At 45.6% G+C, this 26,907-nt stretch overlaps 1 protein-coding gene and 1 long non-coding RNA gene across 2 annotated transcripts; one reads left to right on the top strand and one right to left on the bottom strand.

Moving 5' to 3' along the window:
* The first annotated feature begins 3,643 nt into the window (after positions 1 to 3,643).
* UGP2 (UDP-glucose pyrophosphorylase 2) lies at positions 3,644 to 26,906 on the top strand. Its single transcript, XM_052699212.1, has 10 exons — positions 3,644 to 3,793; positions 8,892 to 9,019; positions 9,555 to 9,662; positions 20,216 to 20,401; positions 22,049 to 22,182; positions 22,801 to 23,098; positions 24,139 to 24,336; positions 24,522 to 24,764; positions 25,195 to 25,299; positions 25,803 to 26,906. Exons 1-10 carry the CDS (start codon positions 3,775 to 3,777, stop codon positions 25,908 to 25,910), a joined length of 1,527 nt encoding a protein of 508 aa, XP_052555172.1. The 5' UTR covers positions 3,644 to 3,774; the 3' UTR covers positions 25,911 to 26,906.
* Positions 16,153 to 19,429, bottom strand: LOC128088642 (uncharacterized). Its single transcript, XR_008210312.1, has 3 exons — positions 17,541 to 19,429; positions 17,165 to 17,227; positions 16,153 to 16,242 (listed from the first exon to the last, which is right to left on the bottom strand). It is a non-coding gene; the product is annotated as an uncharacterized LOC128088642 (long non-coding RNA).
* Position 26,907: the final 1 nt, after the last annotated feature.

Consider the following 26,907-nt stretch of genomic DNA (forward strand, 5'->3'; position numbering starts at 1 on the left):
GGGATGCATGGCATTGAAGGACCAGCTCCAGCACGGTCAGAACGCAATTGCAGAGTAACAAATGCTGTTGATGTTGGTGGGACCCAGCACAGCAGAAGATTGTATTACATATACCAGCTGCAAGCTCAGTGCAAGGAACCTGGCAGGAACCTGGCAGTGATCCCAGGTGTCCCTTCCTTCAGCAGGGTTTGCTGTCCCACTGCCAGCCGCTGAGGCTGTTCCTCAGGCAGCTGCTGGCCCTGTGCTGCCCAGAAGTCACACACACAGCCAGTTTCTGGTTTCCAGGCCTGCCCTCTGTTTCTGAAAGCAACCACCCGCTGTGCTTACCTTGACGATGGACTTCTGGGAGCAAAGAAGACATCTGCCCAGCTTGTGGTGTCCCTACCCCAGCCCCCATAACAAGAATAACACACCAAGGATGGAAAGATTGAATTCACAAAAGATTGAAAGGTCTTGATTTAGATTTGTGATTTTCCATTCCCAAGTTGGGCCCGTGGACGTGGGCTGCTTTTGCTGCCTGGGGTATGTAGCAGCAGAAGAGGCAGGGATGGACCTGCCTAGGAGAGGCTCCCCAGTGCTGAGGCCATCGAGAGGAACACAGACCTCATTTGTTCCTGGCTGGGTTTTAGCATCCCTTATTCACATGCTACATTAGGCAGAAAATCATTTGGGACTGCTGCAAAACACCAAAATGTGTGCACCAAGACCATCCACCCCTGCAGAAGAGAACATTACTGTGCGGGAAGATGTTGAGTAATGGGAAAAATATGCCATCACTCTCCTCCGAGCCTCCTCCCAGGATGTGATGCCACTCGGCCCTGTTGCATCCACTCCTCCCCTCATGCTGCATTTACAGCCATCTCCGGCTCCAGACAGGAACCGCCACAGCCCGCAGGAGCCTCCAGGACTGCACCAAAGCTGTGCACTACACTTCAGCTAAGCCTCTCCTTGAGAAACAGCTAACAGGCACTAAATGTGATTTACAATCCACAGACAGCTTTACAATCCAAGGAGCTGCTCTGAGACAATCCATGGAGTCGCCAGCAAAACCTGAGCAGTGGTGACATGTCCTTGAAAGGAATGCAAGACTCCCCGTTTGACACCAAAAGGAGATATAAGGGAAGTTTCCTGTGTTGCTACGTGCCGCTTGGGCAAGAGAAATAATTGTTTTCTGGCATTTCATTTAGTACTGCAAAGAAAACTAAAAGCAAAGGTTCCAGCTGAATTCTTTTGTTGCTCTGTAACTAAGGAAGGAAAGCAAATATGGCATTAATTAAGAGGATTTACTAAGTGCTCTTTCTAGTGAAACAAGCTTGTTCCAGCTGAGATGGAGCAGGGAAGGCTGGTGTGGGGCAGAGCTGGGTGAGAACATGGCACATGGAACACACCATGGTTCAGCCGGCACCAGACCCCTCTGGCACCATAACCTCTTGTTCCCTACAATCCCACAAGACCCCCTAGCAACAGATTGAAGAAACAGATACAGAAGTGGCTCATTGAGAACCCATGAGAGGTCATAACTGCTCCTGTTTCATCTCACTCATGACCGGTCTGCATGCTTTTTCACTGCCAGGTTCACCATGTTCCAGTGCACACATGTACATTTAATTACCAATTACTTGCCAATCAAATGCCTTCTTGTGCTCCACTTGGCCAGGTGGAGCAAGAGAGGGCTGAGTAACACTCTCCTCCCCTGTCAGTCACCAAAATCCTTCTGAGATCCTTCACCAAGCCCATGGGAGGATGACCTGGGTTAGAACCTCAGCCACCAAACAGATTGGTGGCTTGATCGTGTCAGTGCAGGAATGTCTGCCATGAGGCAATGCCAAGGTCTTCCCCCAACACCTTTGTGCCTCTGTAAGAACAGTATAAGACTACCTTGTAGCAGGCTTCGGGACCCTTTGGGGCTCAGTCAGCCACGGAGTGCAGGTGTCTCACACCATCGGGCCTCTTTCTGCTTGCTGGAAGATCCATCAAGGAACGGGAGCTCCAACAAACTTGGGATTTTTGTTTTGCTTTGCTTTACTGTGTATTTTCTCAGCTGCCTTCCAAAGCAGAACAAGTCTGTTTCCAGCCTCCCCCTAGAGCACTGCACTGCACTCATCGATGCAGATGTCTTCTCTGATGCTCAAACCGACTGCCAGACATGGTGGTAGGGCCACAGGATCCTGGGCAGCCATGTTAAGACTTTAAGAAAATGGCGCCGGGTGGCTCTTCACTGGAAGGGACCATTATGTGTGGCTGACAAGACTGCGGTAACGGGACAAGATGCATTTTGGACACGGTTGTATTGCCCCATGGGGGCCATGCTCAGCTTTGTGGACACACTGGTGTGTAGGTGGGCACATAGAGGTGTAGGTGGGCACACGGTTGTATAGGAGGGCACATGGATGTAGATGGGCACTGCAGTGCCCACATCCCATGGCATGGGCGCAGTGGGGATGCAGGCTGGTTTGGGGAAATGGAGTCTGTTTCAAGCAAGCAGCAAAATGGGGAATGCTCTGAACCCATGACAAGCAGCTTTCTTCTTTTCCTCTTTTCCACCTCCTATAGCCTGGCTTCGAGCCCTGAAAGGAGAAGCTGTGTGCCGAGAACGTTTATGACCAGATCCAACGTTGCAAGCCAACACCTGATTTGCCCTTAATGACGGTGGTGGGAATGGGAGTGAGGGGGGGCAAATGGGAAAGATCAAGGAGGGGGTGACAGTCAGGATGGGGCTCATCTGTCACTCACTGTAGGTCACGGAGCCAAAAATAGGCACTGAATGATGCCGGAGCTTTTGTTGAGCCTGTGAGTAAAGCTACCCTGCATCCACGTGACCCAGGAGCAGCACAGCGGGTTCCCAGCTCCTCGGAAAAACCAGGAGGTGCTGCTAACACTGGGCTGAGCGAGCAGACATAGGGAGACACCAGGCTCTGCATGGTATTGAGTAGCTGGTTGCAAATAGAAAGCAATAAAATACCGATATTCAGTCACAGATCTATGCAGGGATAGATATAAAGAAGGGGAGAGTCGCAGAGTTTGCTGAATTAAAACACTGCACGGCATTAAGGCAGCCACAAAGCCCTAGGGAGAGGAGAGGAGAGGGAAAAGGAAAGAAAGGAAGGCACCGAGTTCTCTGCAGTTCGGGGTGCGTAGCGCTGAGCCTAAGGCAGCCGCACCACGGCTCCTCCTCAGCTCCCAACACCGGCCCCTCACACGAGCCGCCCCCGGTGAAGGTTTCCCGCCCCGAAGCGCCCCCCAGCGGCCTCCCGACACCGCAGCGCGCGTGCGTGCGGGCCGCGCGCGCCCCCCCAGCCGCTCGCGCACGCGCCCCCGCTCAGGCCCCGCCCCCCTTCCCCCGAAACCCCGCCCCTCTCCGCGCCGGCACGCCGAGGTGGGTACGGCGGGGCCGCGGCCCGATCGCGCGGCCCCAGAGAGGGGCGGGGCCGCCGCGGGGTCCGCGGGCCGCTCGCGTGACGGGAGGCGACTGCGGGGGCATGGCGGGGCGGCGGGAGCGTCCCGGAGCGGGGAGGAGCCCGAGCGGGAGCCCCGCGGAGGCGGGAGGCCCAGCCCGGGGGAGGGTTAGGGGAAGGGGTGGCGAAAGCCGGCGATCTGCGGGCCCGCCTCTGCCCTCGATGAAATTTAAATCGCTCGGGGCTGCCGGCTCGCGGCGGGCTGCGCGGGGACGGGAGGCCGCCGGTGGAGGGGCCGGTGTCGGTGCCTTGCCCTTTGCAGCGGGCCGGGCGCGGTTCCCGCGGGTTTCAGCCGCACGGCGCTCACCAGCGAGCAATCATGTCGTCCTTCGCCAAAGGTAAGCGGGTGCCCCGCGCTGTGCCCCGCTCCGCTCCCCGCGGCTCCTCCCGGCTCTGCCCCGCGGACGTGGCCGGAGTTTCGGCTTCCCGTATTGCGAAACGGAGATCGTTTCAGGAAGAAAAATCACGTCGGCGCTTCGAAGGCTTTCCCTGCCCTCCTCTTTCCCGGTGTTCCTAACGGGGCGCGCGTGCTTTGCCGCGTTCTGCGCCTCCGGGCTTTCTCGGTGCAAACCCACGCGGGCCTACGGGATGTCGCGCTGCCTGTAGTGGGCATCCGTGGGTCTTCTGCGAGGGGAGCTGGGAGGAAGCCGAGAGCTTGGCAGGCTTCGGGGAGCCGCTGCAGCTCTCCCATGGATGTGCAGCGCCGGTCAAAGCTGTGCTGTGTGAGCGCACCGACAGGTCGACGCGGGGCAGGGATCGCGCTGTGGCAGCGCTGAGATGAGATAACTCCTTTCAGTCTGTGAACGCGAGACAGAAATAGGATCGGAACCCAACTTCTGAGGGGAATTGGCTTATCTTGGCCTCCTGATGAAGGTTCCCGTCTTGCAGCAAGCAGTGATGACCCGCATGAAGAGGTCGGGAAAATTTCTGCTCAGATGGGCTTTCTCTGTTAGCTTTATCCCCAAAGGACAGAGAAGAATAAAAGGAGAAGCTCCTGGGGGGCATTCCCCCATAGGGTCTCTCCCTTTCTTAGTCTACTGGAGGCATTCCCCTATAGGATCTCCCCTTTATTCGGAAAAAGAAAGCTGGAGACACTCCTCTATCTCTTTTGGGGATAAAGACAACTGAACAAGCCTATCAGAGCAGAAATTTTCCCAGCATCACCAAGAATTTGACGGCGCTGAAAGCTTTCTTTTAAAAAGTATACGGCCCTGAGCTTCTCTGCTGTTATCCTGAGAGACGTTGCTGGTGTCAGGTGGTATTTTTAGCATGAGCAGCTCCACTCAGAATTGCACTGCGTAACCTCGCAGCCCTCGGTGTGTGCAGCTGGCAAGGAGCGCCCTGGGCTACAAGCCTGTGGGCGAGCTCGTGCTGACGTGCTTTGTTAAGGGGAGAGAATCTGTGAGTTTCACTTCATGTATGCTTTGCTCTAATGTATGTTGACAGACGTGGCCTGTGGTAGTAGAAAGAAAAAAGTTTGTAAAGGTTGAGTGGGTGCTCTCAGTTCTCAAGTATCAAGTGAAGGGCTGTTTGTTAGTTTTGTGTGCTACAGTGTCGGTATTTATGAGGCTTTTATCCCTGTCAGGGATAAAAATTGCCTTGAACTTTGGAGCAGAGCTGGTGGAAGTTAAGGCATTTGCTCTGTACCATCAGACCCGAGTTCACGAGCGGAGTGCTTAAAGTTCAGCTGCGTGTTTTAACTTACGGATCAGCCTCCTGGATCTCTGTGAGAACGGGCTGGCTCCACGGAGATGTAAATAATTTTCTGCTGTAGCTCTTCCTGCACGCTTGCTTGGATTGCAAAAGGAATTAAAACTTGTAACCCTCAGCCCAAACAGATCCTCTTATTTCCCTAGGAGGACTTGTTGCTTGACTTGACCTGTACCTCTCTCCTGTGTGCCGTGTTCCAAGGCAGTGAAATCCTCCTCAGAGTGAGACAGAGGGCTCTTGGGGCAGCAAAACTAAGCTTTGTTCGTTCCTCTTTTTTAATATCAAATAGGGATGGCAGAGAGGTGATACACTGCAGTTGAGGAAGTCTGTCCCTTACTTTGTTTCTGATCATTCACAAAGACCCCCTTTACAGTAGCTTAATCTTTCTTCTTTTTCCCTGAATGTCAGTTATAAAGCCATGCATGATGGACTTGAAAATGCCTCACCGTTTACGTTGGTGTGAGGACAGTGGCAGGTTGGCTGTGAGATAAGGGCACAAAGCAAAGTAGAACCTAAGGGTGTGGGCAGCAGGGTTTGAATGAAATCCTACCAGTGGCTTAACTGAGGGAGTATTTCCTGCTGAAGGCATTAAAACTACGTGTGTGTGAAGAATACTGATCCTGTAAAAGTGAGCTTTGTCTGAAACTTGAGGCTGATGGCTGCAGAATGCTTGGAGGAGGCATTTATTTTCTAAAGTAGTTTGGAAGCCTGATAGCTCTTCCAGCACCCCAGCCTCCCATCTGACTTTACAGAGGCACGGTAACTGCTTTCCATTGCAGCTTCAGAAAATGTCACTTGCTGATAGGAAATGACTGCTTTTAGCAATGCAGTTGCACTGGCCTTTCCGTGTCCTCCTTGCAATTACGGTGAAGGGGGAAATAAACCTTAACCTGGGCTGTTAAATTTAACAGCAGCTCACAATGGAGGACTGCAGCTGTCCTCCTGCAGTTGGTAGGCTGGAGTGCATAAACACCAGCTTTTTCCCCACGGTGCCCAGGGGACAGCAGCACAGGAGTTTGGAGCAGTGCTTACAAAACCTTTACAGAGGGCCATCATTCCCCATTCCAGTCCAAATCCCAGTTTGGGATAAATGCTTAAAAACCTCTGGCTTGCAAACACGGGCAGCTGGCTCCTGACATGCTGGGTGAGACCAAGCAGTTGTGGAAATGTCCCCACAGAGCCAAGGCAGCTGTGGGCTGAGGTGAGGAGCGATCTTGTGGCAGGCTGACCCGCAGGAGCCTGGCTTTGCTGCTCTGCAGGGACCTTGGTGATCCAGCACACTCAGTAAGTCGTGGACCCCACGCAGAAAGCGAGGCCGTTATCACGTGTTTACTTTTGCTGTGCCTCATTTTGGTTTGTTTGTGGTATTACTCAGTCTCTAAATGCTTGTTATCTGGGAGAGACAAGTCTTTTGGCCACTGTGGACTAACTGGGTTCTCCTACGTATGTGGCAGCCTGGAGAAGAGGCTCGTGGCTCTGCCTTAAGCAAAACATGATCAGCAATGCGGATGCCGGTCCCTGTTGGATACTGCTGAGTTTCTGCTGGATGTGTTGCATCATAGCAGGAGCTTCATGTGTTCTACAGGCTGATGAGCTGCTGGAAGTGGATGCCCTTGTTCTGCCATATATTGCAGCACGCAGTTGGGAGGGTTACAGACACCTGGAAATATCCTGTAGCTGTTGTTCTCCCAAAGCTTAAGTGGTGTTTCAATCTGTGTAGGCTCAAAGGCTGGTACAGATCTCCTTATCTTTCTGCAGGAGGAGGTGAGCCTTAAGGAAGAGCTCTCGTGTTTCTCTATATTTCACCTGGGAAGGGACACCTACCAGGCTATGAGCTGTTCGTACTGCCAAACGAAGGGCATGATTTAAAAAACAGACCTATTGTTAATTGTAATGTTCCTCTTGAGCTCACCTTCCCCCCTCATCGCAGCACAGAGAGCTCTGCAGCACTTGCCTCTTGTTTTGTTTTGTTTTCCTTACCTGCAAAATGATGCGGTCAGGAAAATGGCTTCTGTAGCCTTTGGAATCACTCTCACTGAATCTGAGGCCATAGGGTACTTTAATAAAAAAATAAAAACAAAACAGAACTATAATTAGAACCATATTAAAATGAACTGCTCTTGACTTTCTGAGGCATCCAGCAGACTTTAACGCGTGTTCCAAACAAGAAAACTTGAAACATGGCTGCCGCTTCTAACAGTGTTTCCTGTCACTGGTTCATTTGCGGAGTTTGCTCCTGTCCCTTTTTGCACTACTATTCACAGTGTTTCTAAATCCCTGCTAGATTTGGCAAGGCAGCACCTCTCTGTGTTACAGAGAAGTGATTGCTCAAGGGATTTGGCCGAAATTAAATTAACTGCGGTCTTTAGAGAACGTACCGGGAATGTCTTTTGAGGAGCCACTCACTTCAAATGCTTTCTTCTGGAAAATAAAGCGGAGTTATCTTCCATTTCTTTCTGTGAGGTGCTTTGACAGTGTGGACTTCACCGTGTAGTCCATTTGTGTACGTATTCTTTTTACTTTTATGGAGCTTATCACTTTCAAAAGCAAAGCAAATGCTGAAGTGATAGACGGACTAATTCTCTGGGTTGCTTAGTAACTTGAAGTGCGTGCTGTAGTGTGAAAATACTCATATGATAAAGTAACAGAATATTTACTGGAGCAAACTGAGAATTGTGTGAAAGTGCACTGTTTAAATAATTAAACCCCGGTTTTATTTGGTTGTGTGAACAGAAGGATACCCTTGATTGCAATGTTCTGTGTAAAATACATACTTTATTGAATGGCTTTTTCACTTTTTTTACTTGCTAAAGTATGCAGATGTGGTAGGACATGAATTCTTTAGCTGCACAGCAATAAAAAGAGTACTGTTATGGATTTCTGGATGTTTCTTGAGATGGATTGTTGATCTTTGGGGATCTTCTTAGGGAGAGGAGGGCTGTTGCTTATTGCTCCCAAGTTAAGGTCTGTTCTCCAAATTACTAGGAATGAAAGCTTTGGATTCCTGAAGTGCTAGTACAGTAATAAAACTGAGATTAGGTCATGTGAATTGATTATATATATATGTGGGTACTCAAAAAGTAATGCTTCCTAGTTCTTCCCCGTGAAACTACAACAGATGCAAAGAGCAGAATAACACTATTTGGTAGAGTAAGTTCTTGGCTACAAAACACCATTTTTTGACATACAAGTCATCTCATGCTGGTGATGGAGAGTGAGCTGACTGAGGCACTCTTCATTTCCTGGTGTGGCAGTTGTTTGTGGCCATCCAGAACGTGTCTTTCATATCGCTGTTGCCACTGCTGAAACTCACCACCCACCTCTCTGTGCTCACATGCACTCTTTGGTCTCCATAAATGCTCAGCAAGCATCGACAAATGTCAGTGGGTACAATTATTTCCTCAAGGAGGAAATCAGTTCCACACCTTTGTTTCATAGGCACTCCCAGTTCGGATGCCATTCAGTCAGACTGCCCCTCTGCTGCCGTCTGTCACACAGCAACAACGTGTAATGGAATATTGGGAAGGTTCAGCCTCTGCTGCCATCCCACAGACATCTGCCCCTGATGTTTGTTGTGGGACGAAATAACGAAATAGGAGGCATTATTCCAGAGCAGCCCCATATATTTATAAAGGAAACATGAGAGCTGTCTGTAGTATAAGTAAGTTAGTTTTATGTATCCGTTTACTCACTCCCTTGAACTCATGTATTTCATTTTCATTGAAGATTTCAGCAAAGCAATGTCCCAGGCCGGCCCGTCGCAGTTCCAGGAAGTCATTCGGCAAGAGCTGGCGTATTCAATGAAAGTAGAACTTGATAAAATACTCGCGACTGCGCCCTCAAATGAGCTAGAGGTAAGAAGTCTGTTAGGGGCAGGAGACAGAAGCAAATTTTATGCAGGGGGACAAATCACAGCATGATGCAGTCCGTGCTTATAGGATGTTCTCTAATCCCGTGAAGAGTTGCATGGCTGCAGTGTCTGTAGGAGACTTCAGTTCCATGCAAAACACATGGCAGAGTTATTACCTAGTGTTTAATCATCTTTAGTTATTAAAGGTTCTCTGTAATCCATTACAGATTATATACAGGAAGGGTAAAACTGTTATCCTAAAGACTGGGCCAGATTCTTCTGTTTATAATTTTGACTGAAGACCTTTCAGCTGTCCAAAATGTGTTGGGCATTTTTTTTGTTTTTGTTGTTTTCTTATCTTGAGCTTTAGTGAAGAGGGTCTTCTGGCACCTTTTTATTTAAAATTTAGTGTGTCTGTGCTTCGTATGTGGATAAAATTATTCTTGGGAGTGTGCTTTATATCAAGTTTGTAATAATGCTTCCATGATCTAAAAGGTAAGCAATAAATATCTGTTAACTAGTGTGTTTCTTTCTTGTAGCACACTAAAAAGGACCTGGAAGGATTTAAGAAGCTATTTCATAGATTCCTACAGGAGAAGGGACCATCTGTGGACTGGGGGAAGATTCAGAGACCACCAGAAGATTCTGTAAGTTGCAATTAAGTGACAGTCTGTAAGAACATAACGATGATAATTGCAGCTTGCAACAAATGCTGTAGTTGCCTGGAGAAGATAGAACTTCCCTGGTCCTGTAAGATCACGTAGGATGACACTTGGGGTCCTAGCTGAGACATAATAATTTACAGACATATGCTGTGTGTGTTCATGAACATCAGGTCCTGTTCAACATATGCATCAAGATCCAGTGTTATTTTCTTAACTGTTCCTGAACAGGGGAACTGAGTGGGACAGATGCCATCTTAGCATTTGGTACCTTCTCTTGAGTGAACGGTAACTCTTGTTAAAGAGCTAGGAGGAAGGACCTTTGTTGTCACCCTTTTTTCCTGCCTGTGAGAGAAGGTGGCATGCCTCAGATGAGACTGTTTCCAGCAATCCGTTCTGCTAAATAATTTGAAAGGGACATATGGCAAGTGGGCTGGGTTATATAGCTCGTGTAGCAACTTCTGTAATCTAGAGCAGCTCAGTAGAAGTGAGGAATCTGAAACTAGCTGTTGACTGTAAGGTTTTTTGAGTGTCATTTTATAATGCCATCTATGTTGTTATAATGGATAACCTTCCACTTGAGATGCTGCTGAGAAAGCACTAATAATGTTTTTTGGCAGTGTTTAGTACTGAAACAAACACTTCCCATTAAGCCTAACCTCATTTTATTGATTCATCTGTGGCCCAAGGCTGTTCTTTTGGCTCTTGCGTAACGAATGGTGTAGTTGTGTTACAAATTCTTGCTGTTCCCAATGCAGCAATCTTGGCATGGTGTGAGACTCCTGTGTCCCTACACACATTTGTGGTTTCCTTTTGCCTCTGTGGTGATTCAGTCAGGGCTCTGTTTGCAACTGAAAGACAGGCTGTCCAGTTACTTCCAGAACAGATGCAGCACTGCTTTCTAAAGCATTGATGAATGATGCTGTTTTAGAGCAAGGATAGGGTTTTTTCCAAGGCTGAGTGTTTTCTTTTAACTTCGGAAACACGTGATGTCTGTCTCTTCCGCACTGTAAAACTGAATGAAATGTTGTTTTGGGGAAAAAAACTCCACCTTGAATAAAGAGGCCAAGGTAAGAAGCTGGAGTTCTAGGTGACATCTTACAAGGAAGGCTGCAGAAAAGGGCTTGCTTTTAGTCTAGAGCAGGCTGAGGCTTCAAGGAAGCAATCGCTCTTTTAAATATGTGAAAAGGTAGCTGCAATAACAAAGGGAATAAACTGTTCTCTGTGTCAAAATAAGGCCTGGGATTAAATGACAGCAGTTTGATGCTAATGAATGGACTGCTTTGTAGAGAGGGAGAGCTGTTGTCCATTTCTAAAGTTTTGTACACTTTCATTGAAAAAAATTCAAGTTCTATAAAGGACTGAAAATTACTGGGTTATTGGATATTGGGAGCAAATGTCAAGCAAGAGGGATGAAAAAAACATTAAAACAAGTTGTTGGGGATTCCCAGGCAAGGCAAGCTGTTTAAAAAGGTCTAGCCTAAGGTCACAGAGGCCTGAAAGGATGACAGGATTGGAGGTGGTATCTCTCTTCTTTCTTATGGCCTGTTCTGGCTCATGCTCATTTCTGTCACTCAGCTAGGAAGCAACTTTTGTCCAGAAATGTGAAAGTATATAGTAAAGACTCTTGCACCATCCTATTGCTTTGGTTCAGGTGAGATGCATGCCTGTTCTTGGCTGAAATTCTACTTCCTAGCATGAACTCCAAATTGCATAGCAAAAATGTCACAGAGGAAAGCTAGAGAAAAATGCCCTCAAACAAGCTTCCTTCCCATGCTGCATGTGAATACATACAGACATACACACATACATGTACATGTAAGCACCCAAAAATGCAACACCAAGATTTTAACAGCTTAGAGTTCATGAATAGGTTCTGGCGTACTTAGGCTTTGTCTTCTAATTTTCTATTCTACATGAAGTATTTCTGAGATTCAGGTTGAGTAGGAGAACTGCTCCAGGATTCTGTCCAGTGCTGTGACTGTGCTATGCAGGAGAAGAAGTTCTGGTCAGACTTCAAGGGTCTTTCATTATCTTCATGGATAACGTTTTATCCACAGTTCTTGTTCTTTGAATGTCATTTTCTGTTCCTTTGTGAAATACCAATGGACAAGTAAAGATTCCTGACAGCAGATTGCAATGTAAGAATAACTGTGTTTTAATATCCCCCCATTTTTCTCCCTTCTGTTTTTAGTATGACAGCTAACAACAATGGGCAAGCAAGTTGTAGGCTTTAGATGATGAACCCATTCAGATGAACCCATTTGTGTGGGTTTAACATGTCATGTTGATAAACTTCTTGTTTTTTTCATTCCAGATGCTTTCCCTCTGTATGTCTAAAGGCTTACAGTGGTAGCTGACCCATTTCTGTGGTCTTCAGAGAAGAAAGCGTGCACTTAAAGTCCTGATTAAGTAGGAGACAAAGTAAAGAACGTGAACACAGCAAGTGTAATTTAATCTTATTGATGTAGATTGCAGTGATCAGCTTGTTTGACTTGGAAGCAGTAGCAAAGCCCTGCTGGGGGCCTCTGGGGAAACTGCAGTGATCGAGTTAACCTCAGAATAGCAATGCAGACCCTCATCCTTGATGTGAAGTGAACATCTGAAGCAGTTTGAGTGTGAGCAAGTTGTGCCAGGGGAGGTTCAGGCTGGATGTTAGGAAACATTTGCTCCACTGAAAGAGTGGTGAGGCACAGAGTGCCCAGGGGGGTGGTGGGGTCACCATCCCTGGGGGTGTTCCAGAAACATTTAGATGTTGTACTGAGGGAGGTGGTATAGTGGGGAAATACTGGTGGTAGGTGGGTGGTTGGACTGAATGATCTTGGAGGTCTTTTTTCCAACCTTGGTGAGCTGTGATCGTGAAGGAAAAGGAAAAAATGACATGCTTTTAATCAAAACTAAAATGTCTTCCTAGTCTTGAACTCTAAAAGCAGGTCTGAAGGGTTCATTTTTGCTCTTTCTAAAACTGCCCTTTGGTGCTGAGTAAATGTTACCTTGTTTTTCTGTGACTACAATATTGACTAAGATGGGTGTATTCTTTTCCTGTCTACCCACGGTGGTGGCCCGATGCTCATTTTGTCTCTGGCAAACTCTCCCAAATGTCCCTGCTGTAGGAGTGTACTTCTGAAACGTTAGTCACACTCCCAGTGTTGCCTCATGCGAACTGTTCCAAAAATCACTTCTGTGACACTGTCTGCAGAACTGAGTGGAACTAGATATCATCTCAGAGGAATCCCAAACCGCAGTTTCAAGACTCGTTGGAAATGACTAACACAGTAATCATGCATCTCTAAGTCCTGTCATTCCTGCTCAGTTTTACTCCTGAAGTATTTTCTCGTCGGCCCTCTCTTGTCAAGTCCACTGTTCCAAGCTCTGAGCGCAGGAACTGATTTTTGTTATTCTGGAGCACTTTCTACTCCTGTCTATGCTTGTAGGTAATGAGGCAGCTCTTTTGCATTTTAGAGCCTCTGCACGCCTGCAACTGCTCAGTAATAGCACCAATACCTAGCAGTCCACATGCTGGAAGGATCCTGCTTGAATTTGAATTCCTAACATTTCTTGTTCTCTGAATTAAAGACCCTTCAAGATCCAGGGCTTCATTTCCAAGTTGTCATTTCCAACATTTGTGCCAAAAGAAACTAAAATATTTAGGCTGAGTTACAGATCTTGCGTTGGAGCTACAGCAAATGAACTCAATCCTTGACAAAGAGGGTTGGGGTAGAATCGTTGATTTCACTGGCATCAGATTTTTGCTCTGGGCTTTCTGCAAAAGCTCATTTGTAGTGCAATAGTGAAGACCAAAAAGGGGTGGTTGGCACTCCAGCGAATGATTTTGAGGCAAACTGAGCAGCAGTCTCTATTTTTGGAGAGCTGTGCATGATGCAAGAAGAACATAGTGAGACTTTAAAGGCAAAACCATTTTTTTCTCTGTTTTTCAGCCAACACCTGAACACTGGGTGTGACTCGTGTCCTACCCAGCTACATGTTTGAAATTCACTGGCAGCCTGGTAGGGGTGGTGTTGATTTTGGAGTGGGTAGGAGGTGTAACAACAGTGTGTGCTCAGTTCTGGATATCTGCTGTCAGTTCCTGCGTTCATGACCCCTTGTCTGTATCGGCTGCCCCTGCCTTTCTGACAAATCCATGATTAAAACCTTTGGGATCTTTTACCTTCTGTAGTTTGTTCAGACACATCCTACACTGCTGAAACGCTGTCTCCATATCCTGCCTCTCTCATTTGTTCTACACGCTCCCTTTTGAAAATACAGCAGAATAAATGGACTGTGGATAGAATAAAGTGACTCTGAACAGATGGCATTTCTGAACGGATGTGCATTTGAAGTAAGAGAGGAATATTGTACTGGATGATAGGCAAACAGAACTGAAGCTTTTCAACATTCTGCAAAACTGCTGCTATGAAAGATCCTTGCATAGTATGCAGAAGATTGCTAAGGGATTCTCTTGTACGTAGTTTTGTTGTAGCTGAAAGAAAAGGGAAAAGGAAAGAAAGGGGTGTGGGAGATGCAAAGGATTTTGTGTGGAAATCATTTTGCCTCAAGTTTGTTGTGCATTCCTCTGTGTTATTCTTACCTAGCATGGCTGATGAAAATGGTGATGTTTCCTTTTGGATCTAGAATACTGCACATTATTTGTATCCCTTCTTTCCCTGTTCTCTTCCAGCCTCTGGTTAGCAATGAATTTCTTGTGAAAAGGTTCAGTTCTTTTGAAGGTTCCTTTGAATTATTCTGTCCTTTTGATCTGCAATGAGGAGATGACCAGACCCGACATGCAAATTCATTGCCGTGCTCATCTCCAAGCTGTGGTTTTGCTCCAGGCATTACCAGCCTTTGTGGCCTTCCAATTCTCTCCCTCCCACCTGCTGAATGGCCTCAGAGTACATTCATGGCACTCAGTGTGTGTGGGTGCATAATGTTAGCAAGCGAGCATCCTGCTCTGAACCAGCTGAGGCATCTGTGGGAGCAGCTGAAGTCTTCTCATTTGCAGCACTGTCCTGTCAGGCAGCACTGAACTCATCTTGCAGAAAATGCAGTGGATGCTGTTTTAAAAGGTCACTTTCTGACAGACACAACCAGGGCTGCTGCTGTAGCTTTGGTTTGGATTATTGTAGTTGTGCTCACATGCTCTGTTGCAAGAAGAGAGACACCTGGAGATACTAAGGTGCTACTGAAGCAAGATCAGCCTATTGTGTGCCTTTGGGCTGCAGAACTGCTTGCTGATAACCAATTGCTGGAGCTGTTCTTGCTGCGGTCTTCGTGCAGTTTTGCTTGGCTCAGTTACCCCAGGAGCATGCAGGGCATGCCGTGCAAGATCTCTAGGTTTGCTGATGGCAGGGTCCACAAACCTGTAGCATCTAGTGATTGCAGGTCAGCTGTAGCTGATTGGCAATCCCTTGAGGTACGATTACGTGAGTGAGAACATCATTACTTCTGTCAGGAATGTTGCCATCCAAGCTTCCTGTTCAGTCGACTTGATAATCCAGCCTTTCTGCCCCAATAGGAAAGGTATGGCATATATAATGCTTTCTCACTTCCTCATACCCTAAGTAGCTGACTTTTCTACTCCTCATTTAGTCACCTCTTAATATTTTCAAGAGACTCTTTGTTTCAGAGCACATAACACACGGATACGATAAGCCCTGTATGTTCTGTTTGTCTTCTTTTTTTAAATGCCGGTCTCCTGATTCTCTGCATCTCACTTTCTGGAAGAAATGAGCCTCTCAGCTGAGTTATAAATAAAACAACTCTGTAGACTTGAAAGCTTTCTCTGTCTTAATTTAACTGAATAACTCTATTGCTGGTCATAAGTTTCCTACTGAAGGGTTGTAGTGTTCCTCTGTAAAATAAAGTGACTGTGCAGGCAGTCTGAAATGGTCCTGTTTCAGTCTGGAAGATGTGGGTATTTAGGAAGCAGCTTTGACGTGGTGTTTGTCCAGGTTGCCACGGCTGCCCTGACTTGTAACCTTCTCATCCTGGTGTTCTTTGGGCAGTCATGGTTTATGCAGGTGGCAGAACTACGACAGAGGCCAGGATAGATGCAAGTGATGAGAATCGGTGCTTAGTAACCCTTGGAGTGCAGGGATACAGCTCAGGGCTATGGAGGACAAATGCCCCTTGCAGAGGAGGAAGAAGAATATTTGAGAATGCCTGGAGAGATGCAGACTCCTGCTGCAGATGGGTAGGTCCAGTTTCTCACTTTGCAGCTCACCTCCTGTAGTAAGCTGCTGTGGTCAGTCTGCCTTCTGTTGTCCTCCTTCACTCTGGATGTGTTGGAAGAGAAGCAGTACAAGCTGTGTCAAAGCAGTGCAGCCTGCTTCATCCCTTCTTTCAGCAAGCAGGAGTCATTGGAGTTCACATCTCGTGCATCTTAGAGGCAGAGAACACGCTACTCCAAAAACAGGCAATTTCATAGTTCAGGGCATTTTGCCTGTGTAATATTGCAATGTCACGCAAGTGCAGATGTTGTTCATTTACCAGAAGTACAAAGTTCAGGTAGACTGTTCTTTCAGATAGTCTGTGGTTGTGGTTTTTTTAGGCTTTGAGCAAGTCTCTGAATAAAAAAGAAAAACAAAAAGAGCATAATTCTTTCCAGCACACTTACCTGCTGGATTTGTTTATCAAACATACTTTAAGCAAGGAAGGGGCAAGATAGTGGATCTGTCTATGCTGAGGGAGCACTGAGGCCATGTTTGCCTCTGGAGTTTACAGTTTCCTTTCCAAGGAAAGATTGCTTCCTACACAGCCAGATCAACAGACCTCACCAGACTTGATAGGCACAAACCCCAATTTAAAAAGAAGTCTCCCTGCTCCCCAGGGCATGGTATTGTGGTGAGGGGGTGTGGAAAGGCTTGGGGCCATGATCCCCACCTCCTCACCACAGCCCTCCTGGAGAAGCCAAGTGCTGGGGCTGCCTGTCATGGGGCTTTTAGGCCAGGGCACGCAGTTGCAGCTGAATTGCTCTGGAGCCACATTTGGCTGCTCCCAATTTTGCTTATCCTGGGTTATCCATCTTTTAAGCCTTTGCTGAAGTAGGACTGTGGAGATGCTTCCAAAATCCTGCTGTGAAATTTAAAATGCGAAGAGGAATGTTTTGATAAGACTTAGTGGTCTTACATTGGTGTACTGGCATTTTATTTCTTGTTATTTCAGGTCTTTTGCCCCCATGCCCTAGGACTCCATTCATTTCGAGCTGTCACCTTATCTTCCACCTTCTTCCCTCTTATCAGTCTCAGCTGTCTTTTTCCTTACTTATTTCAACCTTCTGCCTTCTCTGGATGATGCAACTGAGCATAATTTATAACCTGGAGGCAGAAGGTTGTGCCAGGGTTCAGGTTGCAAATAGGCTGCAGCTAGCTAGAGGTCAGAACCAGCAAATAGATGTAGGGGAGGGCATGGGCAGCACAGTTGGCTGAGGAAAGGAAAGCAAGGCAAGCAGGGATGAGTGTTTCTCTTCTACTTACAGTCTGTCTTACCTTGCCTGTGACTTGTGGAGCAATACACAGTACAATCCTGTTAGCAGCAGGTACTGTGACTGGCTGGGATGATGTGTTTGTGATTAGAACAGTTGCTTAATTTCTTCAAGTTGCCAGATAGTTGTTTTTTTTCTTTTTTGCCTAAAATGAATTCAGTCACACCCTCACATGAGGAAGCTGGAAAGTCTTACTCTGTTGCTTCCTTAGAGGAGCAGTCAGACTAACACACCTATCAGTAGATGATACACAATAGAATCTTGCATAAATTATTGGTAACTGTATAATCAATAAATGTACAGATGTTATAGTTATGAGATACACCAGAGAGCTTGGCTACACAGTTATTACACCACAACAGAATAGATAGGATGCTTACCTGATCCTGGGCTCACTATAAGACTCCAAGGAGAGATCTCCAGCAGAGATCCTTCCCCGCTGGCATTCAGCTCTTACATGGGTCTAGCAGAGGTGCAGCCAGGCTCCCCCCCTTCCAGCAGCACAGCTGAATTGCCTTCACCTGTGCTCCCATGGCTGACTCAGTGCTCGCCTCAGGTGCTCAATCAGAGGTTCAGGCCATGATTCAGCAGTTCCCATACAGCAACAAATCCTGAAGTTCTCACTTGAAGCCATGCATTCAAAACTGTCAGGCTTTTTAAGCAAGGGATCTTGGAGAGCTGTTTTAGACAAGATAGTTAATGAGGGAGGAGCCTGTTGTTTGTTCCTCGTTTGAGGTAGCAGCAATCAGTGCAGTTGTTTTGATTTAGTGCACTTTCTGGTGGGTCGCTTTAGACATGCATTGTTGTTTAGGTGTTGTGTGATTTCAGTCTCATGATATGGAGTCAAAACTGAGAAACTGATTGTCAAACTGCTGGGACCCCCTGAAAGCACTGCTTGAAAACCACCCCTTGTAGACAAGTGAATCAAATTGTGGCAACAAAGGTAGATTTGTAGGGATCAAACTTGTGGCTGTCCTACGGTCAGCGCTGAACTTAATGATTTGGCTGACAAATTTCCCCTCATCTTTTATTGATGCACATAAATCTTACTGACAGATCTATCTGAAATTGCGTTTCTTCTACTACTATCATCTGCAGATTGAATGGAAACTGACATGCCATCATCACCTGCTTTGTTTCATCAGTTAATTCCTTTCTCCAGGGAACTTGGATGCTAGCACATGACTGCAGCAGTAATAGTGTTGCTGCTTGCTGCCTGAGCCACCATAACACTTTGTTTCCCTTCTGGCTAGTTTGCTGAAAGGGTGAAAGAAAAACTGTGTAACCACCATGTCTGCTACTGTGACATACTGGAAAGTGGAGGCTTCAGTGCATGATTTCCCCTTTCATAGTTAACTGTTACAAGCAAAATCACCTCACCTTGAGTGCAGTGGTAATTTGAAAACACAGGATAGTTTGTGCCTTACTCATTAGGTTCCTCACCTTACTCGTAAGGTGCTTCTCAAGGATTTTTAGCACAGGGAACCTCTGTTGCTTTGAAAAACAGGGAAGTACAGTGAGCCCAAACTTACCAGTAGGTAGCAATGCAGGAGCTTGGTAAAGAGCATGTGGATTGAAACATTTCTATCATTAATGGGGCTTTCAAGTCCGGTTAATTGCTTGGGGTTTTTTGGAGTATGGATCTTAAGCACTGGGAACCATTTCTAGGTGGAACGAATCGAAGCAGCTGCATCACGATCTTCCTGGGCCAGTTTCCACTGAGTAATGGCAGTTTCCTCAGTTATTATGCTGCAGCTTGTGGAGTGATCTTCAAAAATGCACCATATGCTGTGCAGATACTGCGTAAGGTGGAATTTCCTTAATGTGAGGGATGTGCTCTAATCTGCCACCTGTGCCCTGCTGGAGCTGCACTTCTCCTCCCTGTTCCTCACATCTGAGTAAAAAATGTGATTCTTGCTCCAGCACAACGTGAATTTCCATTGGAACCCCAGCCTGATGTGCCCCAAGCTGACAGACTTCTGAAAACTGCTAAGCACGTGTTTGTCTTTGGTAATCAGCTGTGGATTTTACACATCCCTTATCAGCACAGAAATAATTTGTTGTTGCTAGAATACATACAGCACTGAGGCACAGGGACTTTTCTCCTAAAGAAAATCTCTAAAAGGGCAGGTTAAAAAATAATTGTATTGACTTTGCTCTAACAGTGTTGGCGTGGTTCTTATCACTGCATTATTAGCTGTGTTTCCTTGACTTAGGTGGTTTGGATTACAGAGAAGCAGTGCTTAATGAAAGGCATGCTGGCTTTCATTACAAGCCTGATTTTGCTCTCCATCTGTCACCCCGAAAGCAGCCTATACTGTTTTTATACTGCTTTTAAACTTGCAGGATGTAGCTATCAGCAAGGTAGAAGGCTTTCTGTGAGTTTTGATGTGAGCTGTAAACACATCCTGAAAATATCAGGATGAGAACTAGGAACTTCCTGTCTTCCATTTGGAGAGATGAATGGTTATATCAGGGTAGTAACTGGAGTAACAGGTGGCTTAGACTGAGTCAAAGAACCAGCCTTTTTGCCAAGAATGTTGCCTCTGAAAACCTTACTGCAATGTATCAAAAAAACTGGTGTGACTTTATGCTGCTTGAGGATGGAAAGTTGGGACGGGCGTGCAAAGCCTGTGCTCTTAAATTGATCCTGCCTGAAGGGGGATATCTTAATGAGGAAGGGTTAGATGGGTCACAAAGAGACCCTCTCTCCTGTAGGACAAGAAGGGGCTTGTGGTAACCAGTGTATCTGGCATGACTTCCTCTGTGCCCCCTTCTCACCGCTGTGTCAGTTCCCCCCGTGTGAAAGAAGAGACTGAGACATCTCGTCTGGATGAAGCTGATGGTGGCTGGTCTCACAAAGCTGCAGAGCTGCTCGAGAGAATAGGTCATCTTATTGAAACAAAGCAGGTTGTTGTAGACTCATTTTGCAAGTGTTCTACCATCATATAAGAGAATGAGGGTATTCTTAGCAAATTTTAAGATTTGAAGTTTCTAGGAAAGAGCAATTTCACTACAAATATCTGACTTGAAATAAACAAATTACTTTCTACAGATCCAGCCCTATGAGAAGATAAAGGCCAGAGGACTGCCCGATAACATCGCTTCTGTCCTGAACAAGCTGGTAGTGGTGAAACTCAATGGCGGCTTGGGCACAAGCATGGGCTGTAAAGGCCCCAAAAGTCTTATTGGGGTGCGGAATGAGAACACCTTCTTGGATCTGACGGTTCAGCAGATTGAGGTAATTTGTAATGTGCTTTGAGTGCTGGTGTGGATGCTTGAGGGGATCTGTGTGCTCGAGACCTACTCTGAAACCCACTTAGAGCTGAAATTCCTGCCAATACAGAAACCCTTCCAGTGACAAATGTGGTTTCAATTGAATACAAGACCCAATAAGTGGTCATGCTTTCCCTTTTTGGGGTAAGAGGGAGTTGGAATCCAGTTCTTGTTTTGCGTGCTGCCTTTTGGAGCTGTACTTTGGAATAAAGCATTCCCTTTCTACATGAGGTGAAGCAAGATGCGCTGAAGCATCTGAGCCATAGGAGAGATCACAGTAGAGACTTACCAAAAGAGAGAAGGAAAGGGAGCTTGGTCACCACACTAGTGGTAAAGCAGAGAACTGCTTTGGAAGCAACAGGCAGTAGTGATGTGCAGCACACGTGGACAAAAAGGACAGAGCAATTGGGGATTTACATCTGTCCTCTCTGCACGTTACTGGAAGTGTAACACAGCTGTGTGCACCAACCCTGAACAGTGGTGTTTGTGTCCTGTAACACAAGGCATCAGGTTGTGGAGCTGACTTCTGACCCTTCCAGATGCAGGTCTGGGGGTGGCTTTTCTCATGTCCCTTGGAACAAAGCTCTCCAGAGCAGCTCAGAGTTCCTTGTCAGATGGAAACACTCGTGATAGAAGTGCTGGCTAGGATTTTCCTCTGAGGAAACAAGATAAAAGAACAGCTGCTAGTGTTGAGAGAGGGCACTTCACTTATGATTTTAATGCTGACTATTCCTCTCGCAGTGGATACTTAAGATGGTCATTGGAGTAGGAGATGGGGTGTGCCTGCTCCTTGCTTTCTACATCTCCAGCCATTGGTGCCTCTGCATGGTTTTTGTTTGGAGTGGCTATGTATGTGAGCTACTCCAATAGAAAACTTTTATCCAACTAATTTTTATCCAACTAATGCAGCTTTACTCTGCCCTTCTCGCGGGTGCTTTCTCAAAAGGATCATTGTGGTACAGCCTCTTCCAGAGGTGGACGATCCCAAACATTTCCCAGCAGGTGAAGGTGATCTAATGTACCAAGTTTTCAACCCACTGTAGATTTTGTGGGTTTTTTGCACTCTCCTTTGGTGAAACACTATCTTGTTTTCCAATGTGTTTCCTTTTGCTGTGCTGTCCACATGGGTGTATTTCAGTTCTGTTTTCCAGATGTCCAAATAATTAAACACTGTAACATTTTATCCATTATGTACTCCTGATACTCTTTCATCTCATGGCTTACCAAAAAGGCTCAAAACTGCTTATTGTGCAGAATAGTTTTTGCAACCTCCCAGACTTTAATAATTTGGGGGAAAGCGAGCCTTTTGTAACCAACAATTGGCTGAAATTTGACATGATCATTTTGCAATGCTTTTGAAATCTTGAATTTTCATGCAGATTTAGAAACAAAGATCAATTGTACGTTAATTAACATGGTCGTGACCTTAGATACTTCACAAGGTTTTGTTTTCCTTCACTTGATTTATTAATACATTCAATTAGCGTAAGAGTATTCCTTTTATCTAACAGTTAGATGAGGCAGACTGGGATTAATAAGCCTGTTTCCTTTTTCCACAAATCCTTAGGAGTTAAACATTCATGCTGAATTTACCATTTCTTTCTCATCTCAGCACTTAAACAAAACCTACAACACCGACGTTCCTCTTGTTCTTATGAACTCCTTCAACACGGATGAAGACACAAAGAAAATCTTGCAGAAATACAGTCACACCCGAGTGAAAATATATACCTTTAATCAAAGCAGGTATAAACAACTTTTCTACTTGAGTGAAAGGCAACATACCTTGCATTTCCTTATATTCCAAATGGCTTTTAGTTTAGTAACAGGGACTTCTACACCCATATTCAATCTCATTTTCTTGAAAGACTGAAATGTCAGTGTTAAGTAGAGCCAAAGGCAATGTATTGGAATTAGAGAGGGATTCAGGATGGGGCACAGTCTCAAGAACTGTGTGTAACGGAGTACTGGATGTTGGCCACTTGGTTCCCGAATTTGCTTTTAGGATACCAGGGCTCTGGTATCCTCTCAGGGAGATGGAACAAACTCTAAAGTGTTTGATGTGGCTGATGATGTTGGAGGTGTATTTGGCGTGCTGTAAAGCTGCATATCAGAGAAAAACTGCTTGGTCTGAGGACTGCGGGTTTAAATCCTTGACTGAGAGATTGCATTCTGCAATTTCCTAGCTATAGCTCAGGATTTGGATGGGTCTTCCAATTCAGAGAACTTACGCTAACCTTGAAAGCCTGGAGTCAAAAGGGTATGAAAGAAGCCCATGCAGCTGAACGTTAACTACTGTGGTTTTCTTTTATTTGCTGCTGTTCTGGCATTGGTGAGAACTTAAAGAAAATGTTGTCTTCCCAGGTATCCTAGAATTAACAAGGAAACTCTGCTGCCTATAGCCAAGGATGTATCTTACTCAGGAGAGAATACGGAGTGCTGGTATCCGCCAGGCCATGGAGACATCTATGGCAGCTTCTATAACTCCGGTCTGCTGGATAACCTTATTGCAGAGGGGAAGGAATATATTTTTGTATCCAATATAGATAACTTGGGTGCTACAGTGGACCTTTATATTCTGAATCATCTTATGAACCCACCCAATGGAAAACGCTGTGAATTCGTCATGGAAGTCACCAACAAAACCAGGGCAGATGTGAAGGTAAATGCAAATAGTTGTGTAGCACGTCTGAATGCCTTCACGTTGCTGCAAATGTAAGCCTCTTGTCTCTTCCCTAGGTGTGAATTCAGACACGCATTAAATCTTCTTATAGCTATTTCAGGCACCTTTTAACACGTCGCCTGTGGTCTAATTTGAGTGGCACACAATCAGCAAGTTTGTAAAGTTTTAAATAAAGGAACAAATTGGATCGAGGTTCTGGGCACCAGCAGACAGGGACAGCTTGAACTTGGCTGGTTACTGAAGATGATTTCCACACGATATGGGTCATAACCTCTGTACCTTCTCCAAACTATCACTTACACATGGCAGAAGTTTGGGGATGGTAAAAGCTGACTGAAAACTCTAAGCTCTTTATGCTGCTGTAAATGCATGCATTACACAGCTCAGCTTGTTGTGGCTGCAAAGCCACTCCTGCCCCAGCCACGTGACTTTGCACAAAGTGCAGGTCTGACACCTTGTCCGATGTTTAGGCTGTGTGTCAGGTATTGCTAGCAGGCAGTAATTTGTCACAACAAATCTGCCCTAACAGAACTTTGTATCTGTTCTCTTAAATAGGATAAGGGGAACAGGACTTTCTCCCTGTTAGATATCAAAAGTCCTCTAAAACCACAGAAATGCTACATAAAAATACAGAGCTTCATCCATGGAGAGTCCAGGTTGCTGAAGTACCACTTATCTCTTCAACAAACTCCAAGAGAGCACAACTAATAGACTTATTTAAATTTTGCTCCATAATGTAGCAAACTGGTGCCAAAGGTGGTTTTTGACAAAAATGGCATTTGCAGAAGATTGCCAACAACTTTCATTAACAGAAACAACTGTTCTGGTGATCTGAAATGTGATCATTGGACAGCTGTAATTTAAACTTGCTCTATAATTAGTAACCCAGTGAACACAAGTTTTCACTGAGGCTCAACTTTAAATGGCACCAAAGCAGTGCTTGTGCTTAGGGTGGGGGGATGGTTTCTCTGCTGACATCTCGTGAACAGGACCTAAAGCTGCTTCTTTAACCCCTGCAGGGTGGGACACTCACGCAATATGAAAACAAACTGAGACTGGTGGAGATAGCTCAGGTCCCAAAAGCACACGTTGATGAATTCAAGTCTGTCTCCAAATTCAAAATATTCAATACGAACAATCTGTGGATTGCCCTGTCTGCAATTAAAAGGCTGCAAGAGAAAAATGCTATTGACATGGAGATCATCGTTAACCCAAAGGTAAGCAGCTGGGAAGAGTTTGGAGCAAACGGACTATAAAGAAGTACTTCTTCCTGTGCAACTAAACAAGGGCTGCTGCCTTCAAAAAGGAGCTAGTCTGCTGCTAAATGCAGAGCTGTGAATTAAGCTGTGTTAGCACCACGTACCTTCACCTGCTGCTTGTTTACATGAGCTTTCTCTTCCAGACTCTGGATGGAGGCTTGAACGTTATCCAGTTGGAGACTGCAGTTGGTGCTGCTATTAAGAGTTTTGAGAACTCTCTGGGAATAAATGTACCTCGTAGTCGTTTTCTGCCTGTTAAGACCACATCTGATCTCCTGCTTGTGATGTCTAATCTGTATAGTCTTAATGCTGGATCTCTAACAATGAGCGAGAAGCGTGAATTTCCAACTGTTCCTCTTGTCAAACTGGGAAGTTCTTTCACAAAGGTAAACTCCTATACTTATGCTGAGTTGCTTTTTCTTTTCTCCCTTTGTATAAAAGTAGACCATAGCAATAAATATATTAAAAATGAGGGGATCCCCCACCTCTGAGCAACTTGTACCAGGGCCTCACCACCCTTATTGTAAAAAACTTCTTCCTTACATCCAATCTAAATCCTCTCCTCTTTTAGTTTGAAACCGTGTCTCCTTGTCCTGTCACAACAGACCCTGCTGAGGAGTCTGTCCCCTTCCTTATTACAGCCCCCCTTCAGATACTGCAAGGCTGCTCTCAGGTCTCTGTGCAGCCTTCTCTTCTCCAGGCTGTCAAATGGAGATTCCAGAAAGACACTTGAAATGAATTTTCAGGCAGCTCCCATGCATGTCTTAGTCCACAAATGGGTTTAAAACAGGCAGTATTCTTCCCTTTCCCCCAAAGGTTCAGGATTACCTGCGGAGGTTTGAAAGTATTCCAGATATGCTGGAACTGGATCATCTCACAGTTTCAGGCGATGTTACATTTGGGAAGAACGTTTCATTAAAGGCAAGTACCTTTACCTTACCTTGCAGGTTGGCTTTGCAGCTGTGTGTCCGTGCTCCTCAGTTTGGGATTCTTGCTTTCTTGGAGCTAACCAATTTCGCTTCTTTCTCACTGCTTCTTCAGGATCTGTGGCACTTTGTTTGTTTGTCTTGTAGCTGGGATGGTAAGCTGTGTTACCAGCTAACATGGGAACATTTTTTCACCAAAAAGCAAGCAGGCACGATAGAAGCACATACAACAAGTATTAATATTCAAATAAGTTATCACTTCTGTTTGCAATCTGATGGTATGTAATATGCTGGCATAATTACAGTGCTGCCAATATTGCTTGCTTTAAACCTCTGTGCAAAAAACGTCTTTGCAGAAACAGCTGAAATACATGCAGGATCTGCCTGCTTCACAGCTGAAACTTAAGCTGGTTCTCCGAACAGCACTAAATGTCGACTTGGAATGAGCTCATCTATAGCAGTGTTTCTGAACGCTTGCTTTCCTCTCTGTGAATGCAGGGAACAGTTATCATCATTGCAAATCATGGCGACAGAATTGACATCCCAGCTGGAGCCGTACTGGAGAACAAAATTGTATCAGGGAATCTTCGCATCTTGGACCACTGAGCCAATGGAACGGCGGCCGGTTCTGCAGACTGCTGTGCTAACCAGTCATCGTGGAAGAACCTTTTAAGCATTAGAAATAAGTACACGGAGGGCCTACGCTTTGCCATCTTCACAGTACCCTGCAGTATTAATTTTAAGTTAATTTCTCTTGTCTTTTTAAGCAGATACGTAGCGCAATGGATGTGCGTAAGTGATGTTTCAGACCTTAAAGAGATTCTGTAACTCAGTTAATATAACCTTGAAGTGCAATACTGTTTGTCTTGAGGTAAGATGGACAGATCTACTTTGATAAGTTCAGAGGCTTGCCTCTAACACGTAGTTGTTTTGAATTGCTTGTAACTGCAGAAATAAGCTGTGAAGCAATACACGTGGGACATGGTTAGCTACTCATGCAGCTTTTCTTTTAATGAAGTGTAAACAGCAGGCACAGTTGAACAACCAAAAGTTTCAGTACTGCTAAATGTGCTGTTAAAAACCCTGTAGTTCATGTGCTCACAGATATCCCAACCTATATTCCTAACCCCTCACAAATGATCAGTGGGATTGTACCGCAGTCATTCTGTGTGTCACCATACAAAGGCAAGGCCGCCAGTGCCTCCCTTCTGTATCATGAGAGTGGGCAGCGCTGATGTTCCAAACTCGCCCAAAGAACCTGATACTTGAGAAAAATGCCTCATCATCCACCCGTGGTGTTTGCTTTTCACATCCCATTTAAGACTGGATCTCCCATTAATATCTTGATCCTTGACCTGCCCTCTTTTCGATGAATTGATATAGTCACCAGGATGTAATTCACGTTCATCTTGTCACAGCCACTTACTTCTGTTCATTATCTTCTCTTGACTCATTTCTAAATTTTTACAGAAATTGAAATCCCTCTCCTGATCACTGTTGATTTCTTAATGTTTCTCTTGTATTGACATGCAGACAATTTATTTTATAAGCTTATTAATAACACTGGTATGTATCATTAAAGAAGTTGATCTTTAAAAACAAC

This window comes from Tympanuchus pallidicinctus, unplaced genomic scaffold (genome assembly GCF_026119805.1).
Source record: "Tympanuchus pallidicinctus isolate F22 unplaced genomic scaffold, pur_lepc_1.0 scaffold1, whole genome shotgun sequence".
Taxonomy (NCBI): domain Eukaryota; kingdom Metazoa; phylum Chordata; class Aves; order Galliformes; family Phasianidae; genus Tympanuchus; species Tympanuchus pallidicinctus.